Here is a 17,647-nt window from a genome sequence, read left to right as displayed (position 1 = left end):
TAGCGTCAGGTCACTCAGCTTGGGGTCATCACCGCTGCTCCATCCAATGGGAACACGGTATTGACCTTTCTCTACCCAGAATGATTCCAGTTTCTCCACCCAGGGAGGACCTACTTCCTCCATCCAGGGAGGACTTGGGCCCAGATTCTCAGAGCGCAGCCATGCTGTGCTGGGCATCATGAGTTTGGTCCCAATTCCTCTGACTCCCTCCATAGCAGAGAGAACATGGCATGGAAAAGCACAAGTTCTTGGGGCCTGGTCCATCCTTGGGTTTCCCCAGGGCATGGTGCCAGCCTGAGGGGCCCACATAGGGAAGTCAAACAATGGATTCCTTGGCCCAGCTGGCTCTAGTTCCATAATCCCTATTTTTGGGGCTTAAGCTATACTCAGGTTCTCCCACGTGCCTGAGCTGTAGTGGGGAGGACAGAACAGAGCTAGAGCGATGGGCACAGTGAGATGGGAAGAGTGGCTTCCACCCGTGCTCTGGCTGGTGGTCGCTATCTTTGATATCTTTGTAGAGGGACCCTTTTCAGACTCTAGCTGGGATGCCGTGGAGGTCCCAGTGGCCTAAGTGTGTGGCGTTGTAGAACAGGTGTTATTACTAGTAGTTTCTCTAGCCCGGGATGTGGCTTCTGTGCAGTAGCCTAGGAAAGGAGATGCCATCGTCATTTAGGGAATCTGTGACCACTGATGCCTTTCCCCCCCTCACTCACCTCTGGAACTTTGTGACTGAACTGGGGCCGGGGGTACCTTGTGACCAAATTCACTGTGTGTACTCTAGCCAAAGTCAGGACCTATCCTTGTTTTCAGGAAGAGGAAAATATGGAGGAGGGGCTTCCCTAGGTCTCAGTTTATGCTCCAGCTACAGTATGGGTGGCTACCTGTGCCTCTCCAGTTTGGTGTGGACCTTGGGAACCGGTGTCTCCCACAGGCTCATGTTGGTTGCATCCTGATTTCCGGAGGTATCGCCAGACATTGGAGAGGCAGCTGCACCTTTGGGTTAAGCTCAGGGGACTGAGGATCAGCAGGGTCACTGCTCCTTTGGAGTCAGGATCACATTCTTGGAGTAACAGCTGTGACTGGGAAACAAGACAGGCTTCCTGGGCTTCCCCAGCCCCCATGCCCTTAGGAGAAGTGTTAGCCTCGGGAGACTCTGCAGTGACAGGACCTGCTGGGGTGGGGGGCGGTTAACCTCTCTGCTCAGACCCCATTCTCACAAAGTGGCCACTTCAGGCTACTTCCTCTTGCACCAGGGGACATGATTCCAATAAGAGTTGTTGCCTGGGCCGAGGGCTGCACAAGTTCTAATTACATTTAATTCCAGAGACTGGCAGCGCCTGGGAAAACAAGGGGATTAGAGAGCCGACTTAGCTGGGCTCTGGAGAGTGCAGCAGGCTCCACGGAGACAGGTGCCCCCCCCCCACTGCTCCTTGCCTTGTGGGGTTGGATCACGGACTGGAGTCAGACACCCCCCTCCGGAGTCTCGATTCCTGCCACACTTATCTTCCCCAGGGGACACGAACTGAGGCGCCTCAGCAGTCCTGGTGTCTCAGCCCATAGGGCTCCTGGAGAATTAGAATGAAGACGTTGGCAGACACCTGGAAGCTCCTTATTCTACCTGGGCTGTGTTGGAGGTTGCTGGGCCAGACCTGGGGGCACTTAGAGGGGGATGGTAGAGCGGGGATGGTAGAGCTCATGGGATGTAATGCCAGCAGGGACCTCCCGCCTCTCCAAACCTGAGATTGGCCTGGCTTGTAACTTAAAGGGATGGAGTTCACCTGGGGTGTGTGCTGGCATTGGGATAATTGAGGCTGCGACATCCTGAGGAAGGCCAAGTTTACCCAGGGAGTCATATAAAGATAAACTCAGATAACCTGAATCAATATTTCCTCACTGGGACCCATGGAGCCCCACAGCTGTTTTCCTGATAACTCGGCAAATGCCCCACCCACCCTTTGCACCTCCCTTGTCCTCCCGCCCTCAGATGCCTGCTAGGCATATAAGTCCTGGACCCCTGCCCTGGGATGCTCTCCTGTGCCACCCTCCTGAGCCTCCATGGGGCTGCCACTAGCTCGCCTGGTGGCTGTGTGCCTAGTCCTGGCCTTAGCCAGGGGCTCGGAGCTCCAGAAAGGTAAGGGGCTGCATGATTTGGGCAAGGGAGTGGGCAGAGCACCCTGAGGGTGGGGAGGCTGGGAAGCCCAAAGCAGTTAGTAAGGGGGGCCTGGAATAAGAGGGGGTCTCCAGTTGGACTGGGGTCTTAGGTCTCTTGAAGGCTGAGGGTCCTACACCAGGAGGATGAGAAGCTGGACTCCCCGAGTGCCCATCATCCGTGGGAGTGGGGAAGCTTTGGATATCTAGGAGAAGCCAAGTTTAGGACAGTTCCAGACATAAGGGACCTTCGGCAAGATAGTGCCTCTGGAGAATGGGCTGAGTGTCCACATGGAAAACTTCCGTCCCATCAGGACAAAGCTGTGGGTGGGGGATGTCCCAGTGGGGACCCCTGAAGACTGAGGGACCCAGCCCAACCTCTTGCTGGGTGAGGGGTAGATGGAGCGGGGCTCAGTAGAGCATCAGCGGAGGGGACTGGGCAGTAGGTGTGCAGAGTGACCAGATTGCCCAAAGGCCCCTTTGCATTCACTCCCTGCTTGTGCGCCACACTAGGTAGTACCTTGTCTTAGAGTCCTGCAGAAGGCTGACCAATAGTTAGCAGAGACTGCTTATGTAGGGTACCATCTTATCCAGAAACCCTGATCTGGAGCCCCAGATGGGTACCCCTGGGGGGACCTCCGGGGTTAACTTGGAGAATGGGCTCAGGGAAGTCCTCCTCAGACCTGGGTGTCTCACCTTGTGTCTTCACGGTTCTCCCAGAAACCATATCCCGAAACCATGTCTGCAGCACCTGGGGTAACTTCCACTACAAAACCTTCGATGGCGATGTCTTCCGCTTCCCTGGCCTCTGTGATTACAACTTTGCCTCTGACTGCCGAGACTCCTACAAGGAATTTGCTGTGCATCTGAAGCGGGGCTCGGGCCAGTCTGGGGGTCACCCCCAGATAGAGTCCATCATCATTACCATTAAGGACGATACCATCTACCTCACCCACAAGCTGGCAGTGGTGAACGGGGCCATGTGAGTGGGATTAGTATCTGTCTCCCATGTCCCAGAAGCCAGGGGATGCTTCTGCCTCCTCAGATCAAGTTCTCCCCTGAACGTTTTGTATAAACGAGCCAGTCTCCAGGACACCCTCTTCTGTTCTGGCCCCATGGCTAATAGGGATGCTTTGAGGTTTGAACTAGGCTGTGGATTCACTCACCAAACACTGATGAGTCCCCTCTGTAGACTGGGGGGTCTTAGGTAACCTGTGAGTCCCTTGCAGGCTTCCCCTAGGGGCCGTGCGGAAGGGAGCCTGTCCCCCAGGCTAAAGTTGCAGAAGCCCAGAAGGGAGAGGCTGCTCTACCAGCCCTATTGTTCCCTGGCTTTGTCTCAGTAACAATGAGGTCCTCTTAAATGCATTCCTGTCTTGCAGGTTCACCTCCCTGGGGATTTGCTCTTTTCCCACTCCAAGCCTTTCTGTGTCTTGCACGGGGGCTCTGCCAGTGTTCCCTTACTTTGCCTGGTCTGCTGGACCATGTTGTCATGTGTGGGTTGTATGGCAGAGGTCCCTAGGGATAGAGGCTCAGGGGTTGGGGCGTGGCAGTTCCAGGCCAGCTCAGGAGAGGAATGGGGTCCTGGAACAAGAACAACTCCGGGTAAAGGTCTGGGAAGGGGTTGAGAACTCTACCCTGCCAGATTTTGTGAGAAAAATACCTCTGAACCAAGGGCCTGAGAGGGTTGGGGACTCAGTCCCCAACATATCCCAGACCCACTGCCTTTGGGGCTCCTGAGAAGGGCCTCTGTCCTGGACTCTGAGAGGGTATGGGAAGGAGAATAGGCAGAAGGGCCTGACCATGCCCCAAGGAAATCACTCAGGACAAGGGCTCTCTGGCCATTGCTGAGGCCTCTGCCCGACTCTGGCCTCCTCCTGGAGCTTGGCTAGGTCTGTTTGTGCTCCAGATGAGAACATACTGACCAAGTAAGGAGGCAGGCTGGGCTGTCTTCATCCAGATAATGTCCTCAGCGCCAGGTGGTCAGCAGAACCCTCGGGAGAACGAGTGGGTGGGTTCTGGGGTGGTGGGATGGTGAGTAACCCCATAGTGGTCCCCACAGGGTCAGCACCCCACACTACAGCTCCGGGCTCCTCATTGAGAAGAACGATGCATACACCAAAGTCTACTCCCGTGCTGGTCTCTCCCTCATGTGGAACCGTGAAGACGCACTCATGGTGGGCACCAGCATCTTGGGCTCTGATGTGGCGGGGCTCCTCTCTCTGGCCAGAGGCCTAGTGGCTCCATAGAAGGGCAAGTTTGGGGGACCCACGCCTCACAATTGGCGTAGGATCCTATGTGGTGGAGCAGGCTGCTGGAGACAGTGATTGGTACCAGAGTCTCCATTGGTCTGGCCTGGGAGGGGCTCTCTGTGCTATAGATGCAGTGACTGGTCTCTGTCTCTCAGAGACTGCATTTTGGTACCCCAACCTGAAGGACCCTTCCTGGTGGCTGATCCCTGCCCTCCTCCTGACCTGACCTGTTGGAGAAGCTGCTTAGACCAAGGGACTCTGGAAGCTGTGCTGGGTCCCTGAGGTCTGCTCACCTGCCCTGCTTTCCTTTTCAACAGCTAGAACTAGACAGCCGGTTCCAGAACCACACCTGTGGTCTCTGTGGGGACTTCAATGGCATACAGACCTATTATGAGTTCCTCAAAGAAGGTGGGTTCTAAACTGGGCTTGTTGAGAGGAAGACAGGGGTGAGGCTGCAGGCTCCCGGCTCCCGAGGAGCTAACCACCTGCATCCATAGGTATACACTACAGTGCCATTGAGTTTGGGAACATGCAGAAGATCAACAAGCCCGAGGAGGAATGCCAGGACCCGGAGGTGGTGCAAGAGCCAGAGTCTTGCTCTGAGCATGTGAGTCGCTGCTGGGAAACCCCAGGCTCTTAGGAAGCCTGTACCTCCTGGGGCTCCCTATGCTCTAAGGGGAGGGGAGGAAGGGTACAAACAGGGGTGTGAAGCTGTCCACATTCGTGTCTTTCTCTTCAGCGAGCCGAGTGTGAGAGGCTGCTGACCTCCACAGCCTTCGAGGACTGCCAGGCCCGGGTGCCCGTGGAGTTGTATGTGCGCGCCTGCATGCAGGACCGTTGCGCGTGTCCTCAGGATGGTGCCTGTGAGTGCAGCACCCTTGCCGAGTTCTCCCGCCAGTGCTCCCATGCAGGCGGCCGACCTGAGAACTGGAGGACTGCCTCACTCTGCCGTAAGTAGCTGGTGACCCATGGGGTGCTTGGGGGGCCTCTCACATGGAGCTCTGTGTGAGTGTCCCTGGGTTTAAGGAGCCCCCGGTGGGAGCCATGTCTGTGCCAAGCACCCAGACCCTGTCTGCCAGTGGCCTTGGCACTGTGTTAGTGCCTTATTTGTGGATTGATGGAGCTGTCTTTGCTTCTAGCCAAGAAATGCCCTGGTAACATGGTATACCTGGAGAGTAGCTCGCCCTGCATAGACACCTGCTCACATCTGGAGGTCAGCAGTTTGTGTGAGGAACACTACATGGATGGCTGCTTCTGTCCAGAAGGTACATGCTCTGGAAGACCCTTGTCCCAGAGCCTGGGTCGGGGAGCAGGCAGGGAGGGGTGGGACCCTCCAAAGAACCCTAAGGGCTGGGAGGCGAGCATCTGCATTGACAGAGCAGGGTCCTGATGTCTGTGGGTGGAGATCTGGCTGGCAGCCTTTCCTTTTGGGGAAACTGGCACTTCCTGAGGCTTCCAGGGTAAGTTTACATCTCTGACTACCACAGGCACTGTGTACGATGACATCACGGGCAGGGGCTGCTTCCCTGTGAGCCAGTGCCACTGCAAGCTGCATGGGCACCTCTATCGGCCAGGCCAGGAGATTACCAATAACTGTGAGACCTGGTAAGTATCAGAGCATAGGGCCTGGGGTCAAGCAGGCTGGGGTGTCACTGAGTCTTGACCCTGTTCCCTGCTTCTGGGCAGTGTCTGCAAGGCTGGTCGCTGGGAGTGTGAAGAATGGGAATGCCCTCAGACTTGTGCCCTAGAAGGTGGCTCCCACATCACCAGCTTTGATGGAAAAAAGTTTACCTTTCACGGGGACTGCTACTATGTCTTGACCAAGGTAGGCAGGCCAGGCTACCTAGATGGAGCTGGGGGCCCTCTGTCCTCTGGGGAGGGAGGAGAGACTGGTTCTGGAGAAGGCCGTCCCTGGGGTGGTGGGTGGTGCTGCTCTCAGAAACAGGGCGAAAAGTGGGGGGGTCTAGGGCACAGGAGGTGCTTGGATCCTCAGTAAGCACAGCATCCTTCTGCATACAGGGCCAGCACAATGACTCCTATGCCCTTCTGGGTGAGCTGGCCCCCTGCGGCTCCACAGACAAGCAGACCTGCCTGAAAACTGTCCTGCTACTGACTGACAACAAGAAGAACGTAAGTGCTCCTCTTCCCTCCCTTCCTAGCATGCCTGGGTCCTGCATGCAGGCACTCTTAGCTCTATGCAACCGTGGCATTTCTTGCAGGTGGTGGCCTTCAAATCGGGTGGCAGTGTGTTACTCAATGACCTGGAGGTGACCCTGCCCCATGTGGCAGGTGAGTGGCTCAGGGAAGGGGACCTGAGCTGCTGCCAGTCAAAAGCCAGCTGGAACTGGGATAGCCTAGGGGCCGGGCCTCTGGCAGGTTCTATCTTTGGGTCCCTGCTGGTGGTGGGGGAATGGGATGGTGGGCATGCCACTCAATAGTCACGTGGAACCCAGGAGCCCTGCTATCTTTCAACGTGTTCTTGTTTTGCAGCAAGCTTCTCCATCTTTCAACCCTCTTCCTACCACATTGTTGTGAACACGGCGTTTGGGCTGCGGCTACAGGTTCAACTGGTCCCAATCATGCAGCTTTTTGTGACTCTGGATCAGTCTGCCAAGGGACAGGTGCAGGGTGAGCGGTACCTTTTGTATTGTCCCTGAAAAAGCCCCATGAGGGTCCTGTACTGCTCGTGCGCCCGCATCCAGTTCTTCCTAATTCTGTCCTGCATCTTTAGGTCTCTGTGGAAACTTCAACGACCAGGAAAATGATGACTTCATGACGTCTGGCGGGCTGGTGGAGGCCACGGGTGCCGGCTTCGCCAACACCTGGAAGGCCCAGTCAAGCTGCCATGACAAGTTAGACTGGCTAGATGATCCCTGTTCCCTCAACATTGAGAGTGGTAAGGCTCAGGGGAAGTTGGTCACTATCCACTGGCTTGTCTAGGACACAGAGTCCTGGCCAGTACCGCCTCAGAACAGATGGGGACCTAGTATGTGGGCGGAAGGGTGGGTAGAGGTTGCATAGTCCATGTTGCTGGTGACCAGCACATCTACCTGCTGTTTGGCTAGTTTATAGTGGCCCCATGGTGGCAGCTTTCCAAGCGACAAAGTAGATGGGCTGGTCAGGCTAACTGCTGGTGGCGGCTCTCATCCAGGCCTGGCTTAATGCTAGGACAATATGCCCTCCTACCCACTTCTCGATCATATCTGAAGATATCTAGCCCCCGGGGTTGAGAAAGGGAGGACGTGTGTGTTATACAAAATGGTCTCATCTTGCTCACAGCTGCCTGGAGTTATGATGGGAGGGAGAGAGGTATCTGACTTTGGTCACACAGGATACCGTGTCACCTCCATCCTGGGTGATCAGACTTTTAGGCTCAGAGTATGTGAGGGGAGCCTGGTTGTGCTGAGGTTCTGATCTACTACTCCCCAGCCAACTATGCTGAGCACTGGTGTTCCCTACTGAAGAGGTCAGAGACCCCTTTTGCCAGGTGCCACCTGACTGTGGACCCCACTGACTACTACAAGGTGAGCTCACCCCCCAACCATACATACTCAATGCTGCGGGCAGTGTCCCCACAGCTAACAAAGTGTGCTCAGCCCACCTGGCTGAGCCTGTGAGTGTGTGTGCGTGTGTGCCTGAGTGCTGGCGTGCATGCACATGTGTGTTCACTGGAGTGCTCAGGGTGCCAGGGCCGTGTGCCTGGCTTGCTCACCTCACTGTTACTTTGGTTTGTCTCCCAGAGGTGCAAATACGACACGTGCAACTGTCAGAACAATGAGGACTGCATGTGCGCAGCTCTGTCTTCCTACGCCCACGCCTGTGCTGCCAAGGGGGTCATGCTGTGGGGCTGGCGGGAGCGCGTCTGCAGTGAGTGCTTCCCCGCTGGCTGCTCCCTAGGATGGGGTCCAGACATGGAACTCCGTGAGCCCTGAACAGTCAGTCCAGGAAAAGGGGCAGCTCCTTGTAGATGTCACCCAGCTTCTGCCCGACCTTTAGGCTGTGTGCAGCGTGGAAGCAGAATTTTGCAGAGATGAACTTTGGGATGGCCACAGCTGTGGAAGCTGAGTTCAGCAACCTGGGAGGGGTTCCCAGGGTGGCTGGCCTCTGTCTGCAGGTGGAGGGAGAAGCTCAGGGTCAGCTATAGGGATAGTATTTGGAGTCCAGTGCCATCGGCCTCACTCCCGTGGTTTCCCCTGCAGACAAAGATGTGCACGCTTGCCCCAGCTCACAGATCTTCCTGTACAACCTGACCACTTGCCAGCAGACCTGCCGCTCCCTCTCAGAGGGTGACGCTCACTGCCTCAAGGGATTTGCACCTGTGGAAGGCTGTGGCTGCCCTGACAATACCTTCATGGATGAGAAAGGCCGCTGTGTGCCCTTGGCTAAGTGCTCCTGCTACCACTATGGACTTTACCTGGAGGCAGGAGATGTGATCCTGAGGCAAGGGGCACGCTGGTGAGTGTCCTGGACTCTGCAAGGGGCCCATAGAGTCGGGAAGGGGATGCTCTTCAATCTCTGCCCCAAGTGGAAAAATGGGGGTGGGGGAGGTTCTACCTGTGGGGCCTGAGGCTCTCAAATGGTGCAGAGGTGCCAGAGGTGAGATTCTGAAAGTGGCCTGGCTGGCATATGCCCTGTGTAGGGACAGACTTGAGTCCCATGAACCCTGTCTCACTTCTCTCTCATAGCATTTGCCGGAACGGGAGGCTGCAATGCACCCAGGTCAAACTGCTTGGCCACAGTAAGTTTTACAGGTGTTGTTCATGTATGGCTACCAGTCTGAGTCTTGTTTCCCCTCCCTGCTTACCTGGTACCCTGAATTCATCTGAGCTAAGACGGACTTCTTAACCCCACAGCCTGTGAGCACCCCAAAATCCTTGTGGATTGCGACAACTTGACTGCTCTGGCCACCAGGGAACCCCGCCCCACTAGCTGCCAGACACTGGTGGCTGGCTATGTGAGTGCCAGGGAGGGCTGATTGGGGGCATTCTGGATGCCTGAGTCCATTGTGTGGACTAAGCAGACTCCCACACTGCCAGTTCACTGGGCTGGGGCCTGAGTCTCACAAACACCTGGGTCTATTGGTACTCCCTATGACCCTGGAAGAGAACTGGCGCCCTAAGGCAGTGCAGAGGTCAGCCTAGGGGCCTTGAACAACAACCCTACCTGGTCTCCTTGACCAGGATGAGCTTGAAGGGAGGGGTTTTAGGAGAGAGGAGAAGTTGGGGGTCCAGGACACTGTTAGATCTTCTTGTGTGGGCACTCGATTCCTCAAGGAAGGCTTGGCCCTCATCTGAGCCCTTCTTATTCCAGTACCATACAGAATGTGTCAGCGGCTGTGTGTGTCCCGATGGGGAGCTGGACGATGGCCGTGGTGGCTGTGTGAAGGAGGAGGAGTGTCCTTGCATCCATAACAAAGACCTATACAATCCTGGGGACCAGATCAAACTGGACTGTAACAACACCTGGTGAGCTGGCCCAGTCAGCCTGCATTGGAGGGGTTAGGCTGATTTTTTTGGTGGATACTTGCTCTGTTGCTCTACCCCTCACCCTAGAGGTCACTCTTAGGCCGGTATAGGTGCTTGCAGGTTCCTATATGGATGGCCTCAGGAGCTGGTGCCATGGTGCCCAGGGCCTTACCTAAGCTGTTCTCCGAGGGCATGTGGGAGTCTTGGCCTTGGGCCCCTTCAGGCTCCTCTACCTTTCTCCGCAGTACTTGCCAGAAAGGACGCTGGGAGTGCACCCGCTATGCATGCCACAGCACTTGCTCCATCTATGGGAGTGGTCACTACATTACCTTCGATGGGAAGCACTATGACTTTGATGGACACTGCTCCTATGTGGCTGTCCAGGTGCGACTGTGAACCTCTCCAGGAAGGGGCCTGCCCTGAGATATGGAAGAAGGTCCTTGGGGTGGGAAGGGCTAGTTTCTCACCCTGGAACTCTTGCTGCCAGGATTTGGGCTCCCAGTAATGAACAGAGAGGGTGTGGTAAACCTCTCTCCTCCATGAGATGGGGATGTACGGGACTGGGGGGTGTTGAGAAAGCCTACTCTCTTCTCCCTCCCCTCTCTCTCTCTCTCTCTCTCTCTCTCTCTCTCTCTCTCTCTGTGTGTGTGTGTGTGTGTGACAGGCCCAGCTATTATCTCTTCTTCTTCTTCTTCTTCTTCTTCTTCTTCTTCTTCTTCTTCTTCTTCTTCTTCTTCTTCTTCTTCTTCTTCTTCTTCTTCTTCTTCTTCTTCTTCTTCTTCTTCTCTCTCTCTCTCTCTCTCTTCTTCTTCTTCTTCTTCTTCTTCTTCTTCTTCTTCTTCTTCTTCTTCTTCTTCTTCCTTCTCTCTCTCTCTCTCTCTCTCTCTCTCTCTCTCTCTCTCTCTCTCTCTCTCTGTGTGTGGACAGGCCCAGCTATTATCTCTTCTGCCCTTTGTATGGCATCATCATCCCCAGACAATGGAAGACCTGGCTGGATGGGGTTTGAGTTAGGGCCTTGGATCCCAGATGGGGAAAGGCAGAGCATTTTCTACTCAGAGGGGTGGCCTTAGCAGCTGGGGTAGGCACCTGTGTCCTGGTTTTCTTGGCTAACACTGTCTTGTCGGGACCCAGGACTACTGTGGCCAGAACTCTACTGGCTCCTTCAGCATCATCACTGAGAATGTCCCCTGCGGCACCACAGGCGTTACCTGCTCCAAGGCTATAAAGATATTTGTAGGGGTGAGTGCTGCTGGTTCCTGGGACAGGGGATCCCGTGGGAAGGCTTGGACAGTCAGTGACCATCCTTTTCTCTGGATAGGGGACAGAGCTGAAGCTGATGGATAAACACCGTGTGGTAAGGCACTTGGGAAAGAGGCACCATGTGCCCTACATCACACGGAAAGTGGGCTTGTACCTGGTAGTGGAGGCCAGCCCTGGTATTATCATTATCTGGGACAAGAGGACCACCATCTTCATCAAGCTGGCTCCTTCTTACAAGGTGGGCCACCAAGATGCCAGCCATGTCCTGGGCTGTCACCAGCATAGATGCTGTGGATGCTATTCTCACCTACTTCAAGAACTGCTCAAGCTGGAGACTCTTGTCTTTCCACCTACAGGGCACTGTGTGCGGTCTGTGTGGGAACTTTGATGACCAGACCAAGAATGACTTCACCACTCGGGACCACATGGTGGTGACCAGTGAGCTGGACTTTGGAAATAGCTGGAAGGAAGCTTCCACGTGCCCAGATGTGAACCACACCCCAGACCCCTGCGCCCTAAACCCACACCGTCGCTCCTGGGCAGAGAAGCAGTGCAGCATTATCAAGAGTGATGTATTCAAAGGGTGCCACAGCAAGGTAGGCGGAGCTGAAGGCGTGGGCAGGGCCACAGCAAGGTAGGCGGAGCTAAAGGCGTGGGTAGGGCCACAGCAAGGTAGGCGGAGCTGAAGGCGTGGGTAGGGCCACAGCAAGGTAGGCGGAGCTGAAGGCGTGGGTAGGGCCACAGCAAGGTAGGTGGAGCTGAAGGCGTGGGCAGGGCCACAGCAAAGTAGGCACTGCTGCCAGCGTGGGAGGGTTACGAGTGTGGGCAGGGGCACAAGTGTGGGTGGACTGTGGCCATGGGCAAAGGGCTCTGTAAGGCAGAGTCCCACTAGAGGCGTATTGTGGTTGTGATCAGGGCCATGGTTGGGGCCACTGACAGAGATTAATGAGCTTGACTGTGTCCACGAGAAGGGTGTGGCCTATTAGTCTTGCTATGTTTGTCTTTTGGGCTCCTGGCCTCTCCAAGTAGTATAAGGATACTTGGAGGCGTGTTGCTGTACCACCCTGGGGTATTCTTCAATTCTGTACACTTGGTTCTTTGAGTCAGTAATTAGATGATCAACCTTTCTCTCTGAGATCCCTGGGCAGACTCCACCCTCCTCTGCCCTGACTGCATGCTCATCAGGGAGAGAGAAATGACTTATTTTGTTTGAGCCTAGAAGATAGCAGGGGGAGAGACAGTTTTAGGATTATCATCTTGAGGCACTCAGGGGATGGGTGACAGATCTGTCCATCAGGATGGCCTGAATGTGGGTGTGCCCCTGTCTATCAGCTACTCTGGGGCTGTGGCCCAGCTTCAGTGTCCTGTGGTCCAGGCTCTCTAAGGGTAGTGTGGGCCTAACACACATGGACGTCTCCCTCCTAGGTGGACCCCACGGTCTTCTATGAGGCCTGTGTGCATGACTCCTGCTCCTGCGACACGGGTGGTGACTGTGAGTGTTTCTGCTCCGCTGTGGCCTCCTATGCTCAAGAATGCACCAAGGCAGAGGCCTGTGTGTTCTGGAGAAGGCCGGACCTATGCCGTGAGTATCCAGCTTCCTTCCCTATTCAAGTGATGACTGAATGCCACCCATCTCCTCCTTGTCCCCAGACATCCTTTTTGGGGGCATAGTGAGACTTGTGTTGGTAGGATGCTCTGGCATTCACGTCCCCTGATGCAGGCTCACTTGGGTACCCACTTGTGTGCTCCCAAGCCGGACCATGTTCCATCCTCTCTACCTCTAGCTGTATTCTGTGATTACTACAACCTCCCAAATGAGTGTACATGGCACTATGAACCATGTGGGAACCGCAGCTTTGAGACCTGCAGGACCATCAACGGCATCCACTCCAACATCTCTGTGTACTACCTGGAGGGTGAGCAGACAGGGCCCTTCAGCGAGGTGGCCACCAAGGGGTAGGCCTCTGTCAGGCTGGGGGCTACCGTTAGCTGGAGACACTCAGGGTTGTTTGAGAGGTGCCCATGGGCTAAGAGGCTTGGCTCAGGTACTAAGGTTCATTTCACTACAGTCTGTTCACCGAACTGGAGCCATGGAAGCCAGCTAAGGCCCCGACTCCTGAAGAGGTGGCGGAGGAGCACACTACCTCATGGGTGTGTGTGGAGCAGAACACCCTGGTGTCAGGGGAGACACAAACCCTATCTTTTGACTCTTGGTCTTCATACATGAACATCTCCAAGCAAAACGCCAGATGGGGTGGGGTTGCTGAGGAAGGTTTGATGGACCAGGGACATCATCCACGGTGGTCTAAGCCCCATTTCCTATACCCACTAGGTTGCTACCCTCGGTGCCCTGAGGACAAGCCCATATATGATGAGGACAGAATGAGATGTGTCACTGAGGACCAGTGTGGCTGCTATATTGATGGCATTCACTATCCACCCAATTCGTCAATTCCCACTAAGGATATCTGCGAGTCTTGGTACTGAGCCTACGTTGCATAGGGCCTGGGAAAGGTTGGCACACACAGGTATACACACACACACACACACACACACACACACCATGTTCAGACACATGGAAATACGGTCACTCTGGTCAGGTGTATGCAAGCACACATACATGGCTCATAGCCACACTCACACTCATTCACAGCCCATTCAATGTGCATACATACATGGACACAACCACATACAATTGCACACCCAGTCACACTTGTACACATATGGTCAAAGGAGCTAGCTAGTTCCTGTCCTTAGGAGTATGCAGGTCTTTTGATCTCACCCCATTCTCTTGGGCCAGCTTTTTCTTAGCTTGCTTCACTTCATCTGACTGGTTACATTTAGAGCCCTATGGGTGAGGTTCCTTTGTGGCTTGTGGTTGGGGCAGTACTCTGGGGCTTTGGGCCAGCACACAGGGAGATGGGCATGTGGTGTCTGTGGGCAGGAGGGTATGGGGAAGACCTGTAGCGTCTATACTTGCTTTGCAGTATGTGCACCAACACTTCAAAAATCTTCTGTGGTCCAGATGAAGGTAAGCTGCCCTCTGCTGGGATCCTGGAGGTAGAGGGTTAGTGGTCCCAACCCAGGAAGCCTGTGGACTGTGCTGTTCTTGTACCTGTGGGACCTGGGCTTGGGTAGGGATTGTTTCCTCCTGGGTTCTCTTTCCAGCTTCAACGTGCTGAGCTGTGCAGCAAGCCTGAGGCTCCCCCTTCATATCTTTGTTTCCTTTCTCTAATGGGAGTGGAACCCTATGGGAGTGCAACCCCATGGGAGTGGAACCCTATGGGAGTGGTATCCTATGGGAGTGGAACCCTATGGGAGTGGAACCCTATGGGAGTGGTGCCCTATGGGAGTGGAACCCTATGGGAGTGGAACCCTATGGAAGTGGAACCGTATGAGAGTGGTGCCCTATGGGAGTGGAACCCTATGGGAGTGGAACCCTATGGAAGTGGAACCGTATGAGAGTGGTGCCCTATGGGAGTGGAACCCTATGGGAGTGGAACCCTATGGAAGTGGAACCGTATGAGAGTGGTGCCCTATGGGAGTGGAACCCTATGGGAGTGGAACCCTATGGAAGTGGAACCGTATGAGAGTGGTGCCCTATGGGAGTGGAACCCTATGGGAGTGGAACCCTATGGGACTGGAACCCTATGGGAGTGGAACCGTATGAGAGTGGTGCCCTATGGGAGTGGTATCCTATGGGGAATTTCTAGTGCACCTCTCATCTGGGTGCTGGGCTCATTGCCTCTGGGTTCCAGTGAGGCTCCTTCCTCAAAGTAAGAGGTTCTGGGGATGCAGTCCTGCTGGAATGGAGGATGCAGTCCTCCATCACATGGGATAAATTGGGGAAGCCTTGAAAGGCTGTCTTTCTTGTTAAACTGATGACCCCATACCCTCTGTACAGGAAAGGTTGTTAACGAGACCCAGGATGGTGTCTTCTGCTACTGGGAGATCTGCAACTCCAATGGGACAATAGAACAATACTTGAATATTTGTGTCTCCTCCACGCCACCTCCATCCACCCTGACAAGCTTCACCACAGTCTCTACCCCTATTTCCATCTCCACCATCACCACCACAACCACTGCCACTGCCACCACCATTACCGCTACCGCCACTGCCACCACCACAGGCACGATAACTGGCACTGAAGGTGAGGCTTATTCTGGGGGCTTTTGTTCTCTTGAGAATCCGGCATGGGTTCTTCATATTCTGAGGTCCAGAGCCAGGTCTGTGTATTCACCCTCCATTCAGCAATAAACTGCGAATTTAGGTGGCATCGACATTTTTCTGAACTCTGGGGATGCTGGAGGATGTCCTCACATTCCTCTGCATTTGTTCCAGTTCAAACCATATCTATGATGGGTAAGCTGTCAGGGGTATGACAGACACAGGGAAAAACACCTGTAAATTTGAGGGCCTTGACTGGGCTTGGGCTCAGTTGGCAAAGCACTTGCTTCCCAAGCACAAGGACATGGGTTTGATCCCCGGAGTGCATGTAAAAATGCCAGGCAAGTGGGTGCACATTTGTAATTCCACTGTTGGGGTCACGGAGACAACAGAATTCTTAGGGCTCACTGGCAAGCCAAGACAACTATATTGTCTTGTTCCAGGGCAGTGGGCGACCTTGTCTGAAAGGAAAGAGATTACATTCTTGAGGATGACACTGGAGATTGTCCTCTGGGCTCTATGCTCACATACACATGTTCATGCACATTTGTAAACACACACACATGCACAATGCACACACACACACACAAATGTACACACACATACAATGCAGGCTGGGCACACTTACAGCCAGCACTTGGGAGGCAGAAGCAGGATGATTGCCATGAGTTTGAGGCCTATGGTCTATGTTGAGAGTTTCAGACTTAAACTGTGCAGTGATACCCTCCCGTTTTTCTTGACTGAAGTTCCATCAGCAACTCCTGGTAAGTAGGGCCAAGAAGGGAAAATCTTTCCAGATCCCTTCTGGGCTTCCTCCAGACGCAGAAGCGAGGGCAGGCTGTACTTACCTGCTCGTGGATCATGGGTGTATTTACCCACTGTTTGCCAAATCTATAGACATAGAGGTGGGACCGGACCTGTGTGGGTGACCACGTTCTTGGTCAGGAATAGACAGAGTCCCTTTCACACTCTTCCTTAGGGATGGCTCTCTTGTTAGTCTTTTTCTCTCACACGACATTGTCAAGGAAGGGGTACTGAGTTGGGGCTCTAAGACTAGGATGTGTCCTACCTAGACATGGCCTTGGGTGGCCCTGTCTCTCTGGGCCACAGTCTTTCAGCTGCATGAAGGTAGAAATATGTCTGTTGTGAAATATGACCCTATAAACATGGTCCCTTGGTGATGATGGGTGGGCAAGGGTATCTGTGGGGCAGCTGCAGAGGTCACCGGGGACTCAATCCCATAGCCTTCCACAGGCATGAATAACCTATATGTAATTTTGCTTTTCTAGTACCATGCTGCTGGACTGATTGGATCAACAACAACCATCCTAGCGATGACAGTGATGGTGGTGAGCAAGAGACCTTCGACAGCGTCTGTAGTGCTCCTGTGGACATTGAGTGCAGGTCAGCCACAGACCCCACGCTCAGCTGGCAGGATCTGGACCAGAAGGTACAGTGTAATGTCTCATTTGGGCTCATTTGCAACAACGAAGACCAGTATGGAAACGGAGTATTTGAACGTTGTTATGACTATGAGATACGAGTCAAGTGTTGCTCTCCAGAGGTGAACTGTGCTACTTCAACCCCCTCACCCACAACTTCACCAACAACCTCACCCACAACTTCACCAACAACCTCACCCACAACTTCGACAACAACCTCACCTACCACTTTACCAACAGCCTCACCTACCCCTTTACCAACAGCCTCACCTACAACTTCACCAACAGCCTCACCTACTACTTCACAAACAACTCCACCTACCACTTCAACAGTTTCACCAACTACTCCAGCTACCACATCACCAACAAGCTTCCCTACCACTACACCAACCATTTCATCTAGTGCTACACCAGTGACTTCATTTACCACTTCACAGACATCTTCACCAACCACCTCTGTTATAACTTCACCAACCCCTTCACCAGGCACCTCAACTGCCACATCACCAAGCACCTCACCTACCATTTCATCAACCTTGTCTACTCTGACCACCACCACCACCACCACCACCACCACTCCATGCATTCAAAAGTGCGAGTGGACTGGTTGGACGGATTCTGGCAAACCCAAAAATGATAAAAACAGTGGAGATTTTGAACTGATTGGAGATGCCTGTGAACCAGGCTGGGAAGTTGCTAACATCTCCTGCAGAGCTGTGATGTATAACAACAAACCAATTGAACAGCTAGGACAGATTGTCACTTGTAACACAGAAGTTGGGCTAGTGTGTAAAAATGCAGATCAGAAAATAGGAGGGTTTATCCCAATGCCCGTGTGTGTCAACTATGAGATCAATGTCGAGTGCTGTAAGGTAGGATGCTCTACTACGACACCACTTTCAACCACTACTAC

General features: G+C 54.0%; 1 protein-coding gene across 1 annotated transcript in view; it reads left to right on the top strand.

Annotated features, from left to right (window-relative positions):
* The first annotated feature begins 2,055 nt into the window (after window positions 1-2,055).
* Window positions 2,056-17,647, top strand: part of Muc2 (mucin 2, oligomeric mucus/gel-forming) — a 35,528-nt gene continuing 19,936 nt past the window's right edge. Inside the window, exons 1-29 of the mRNA XM_057778709.1 lie at window positions 2,056-2,131; window positions 2,869-3,130; window positions 4,208-4,322; window positions 4,715-4,805; window positions 4,895-5,004; window positions 5,137-5,347; window positions 5,537-5,662; window positions 5,885-6,002; window positions 6,084-6,222; window positions 6,417-6,527; window positions 6,617-6,686; window positions 6,888-7,025; window positions 7,129-7,293; window positions 7,827-7,921; window positions 8,138-8,264; window positions 8,597-8,852; window positions 9,083-9,135; window positions 9,251-9,351; window positions 9,708-9,862; window positions 10,108-10,246; window positions 10,994-11,101; window positions 11,181-11,360; window positions 11,479-11,718; window positions 12,548-12,704; window positions 12,907-13,038; window positions 13,455-13,602; window positions 14,110-14,153; window positions 15,027-15,275; window positions 16,582-17,314. Coding sequence (XP_057634692.1) covers window positions 2,056-2,131; window positions 2,869-3,130; window positions 4,208-4,322; window positions 4,715-4,805; window positions 4,895-5,004; window positions 5,137-5,347; window positions 5,537-5,662; window positions 5,885-6,002; window positions 6,084-6,222; window positions 6,417-6,527; window positions 6,617-6,686; window positions 6,888-7,025; window positions 7,129-7,293; window positions 7,827-7,921; window positions 8,138-8,264; window positions 8,597-8,852; window positions 9,083-9,135; window positions 9,251-9,351; window positions 9,708-9,862; window positions 10,108-10,246; window positions 10,994-11,101; window positions 11,181-11,360; window positions 11,479-11,718; window positions 12,548-12,704; window positions 12,907-13,038; window positions 13,455-13,602; window positions 14,110-14,153; window positions 15,027-15,275; window positions 16,582-17,314 — 4,649 coding nt within the window. The remainder of the gene's footprint in view (window positions 2,132-2,868; window positions 3,131-4,207; window positions 4,323-4,714; window positions 4,806-4,894; window positions 5,005-5,136; window positions 5,348-5,536; window positions 5,663-5,884; window positions 6,003-6,083; window positions 6,223-6,416; window positions 6,528-6,616; window positions 6,687-6,887; window positions 7,026-7,128; window positions 7,294-7,826; window positions 7,922-8,137; window positions 8,265-8,596; window positions 8,853-9,082; window positions 9,136-9,250; window positions 9,352-9,707; window positions 9,863-10,107; window positions 10,247-10,993; window positions 11,102-11,180; window positions 11,361-11,478; window positions 11,719-12,547; window positions 12,705-12,906; window positions 13,039-13,454; window positions 13,603-14,109; window positions 14,154-15,026; window positions 15,276-16,581; window positions 17,315-17,647) is intronic.

The sequence above is a fragment of the Chionomys nivalis genome, chromosome 8, assembly GCF_950005125.1.
Source record: "Chionomys nivalis chromosome 8, mChiNiv1.1, whole genome shotgun sequence".
Lineage (NCBI taxonomy): Eukaryota > Metazoa > Chordata > Mammalia > Rodentia > Cricetidae > Chionomys > Chionomys nivalis.
The sequence above is the reverse complement of the archived record's forward strand: the minus strand, read 5'-3'. Positions and strand labels throughout refer to the sequence as shown.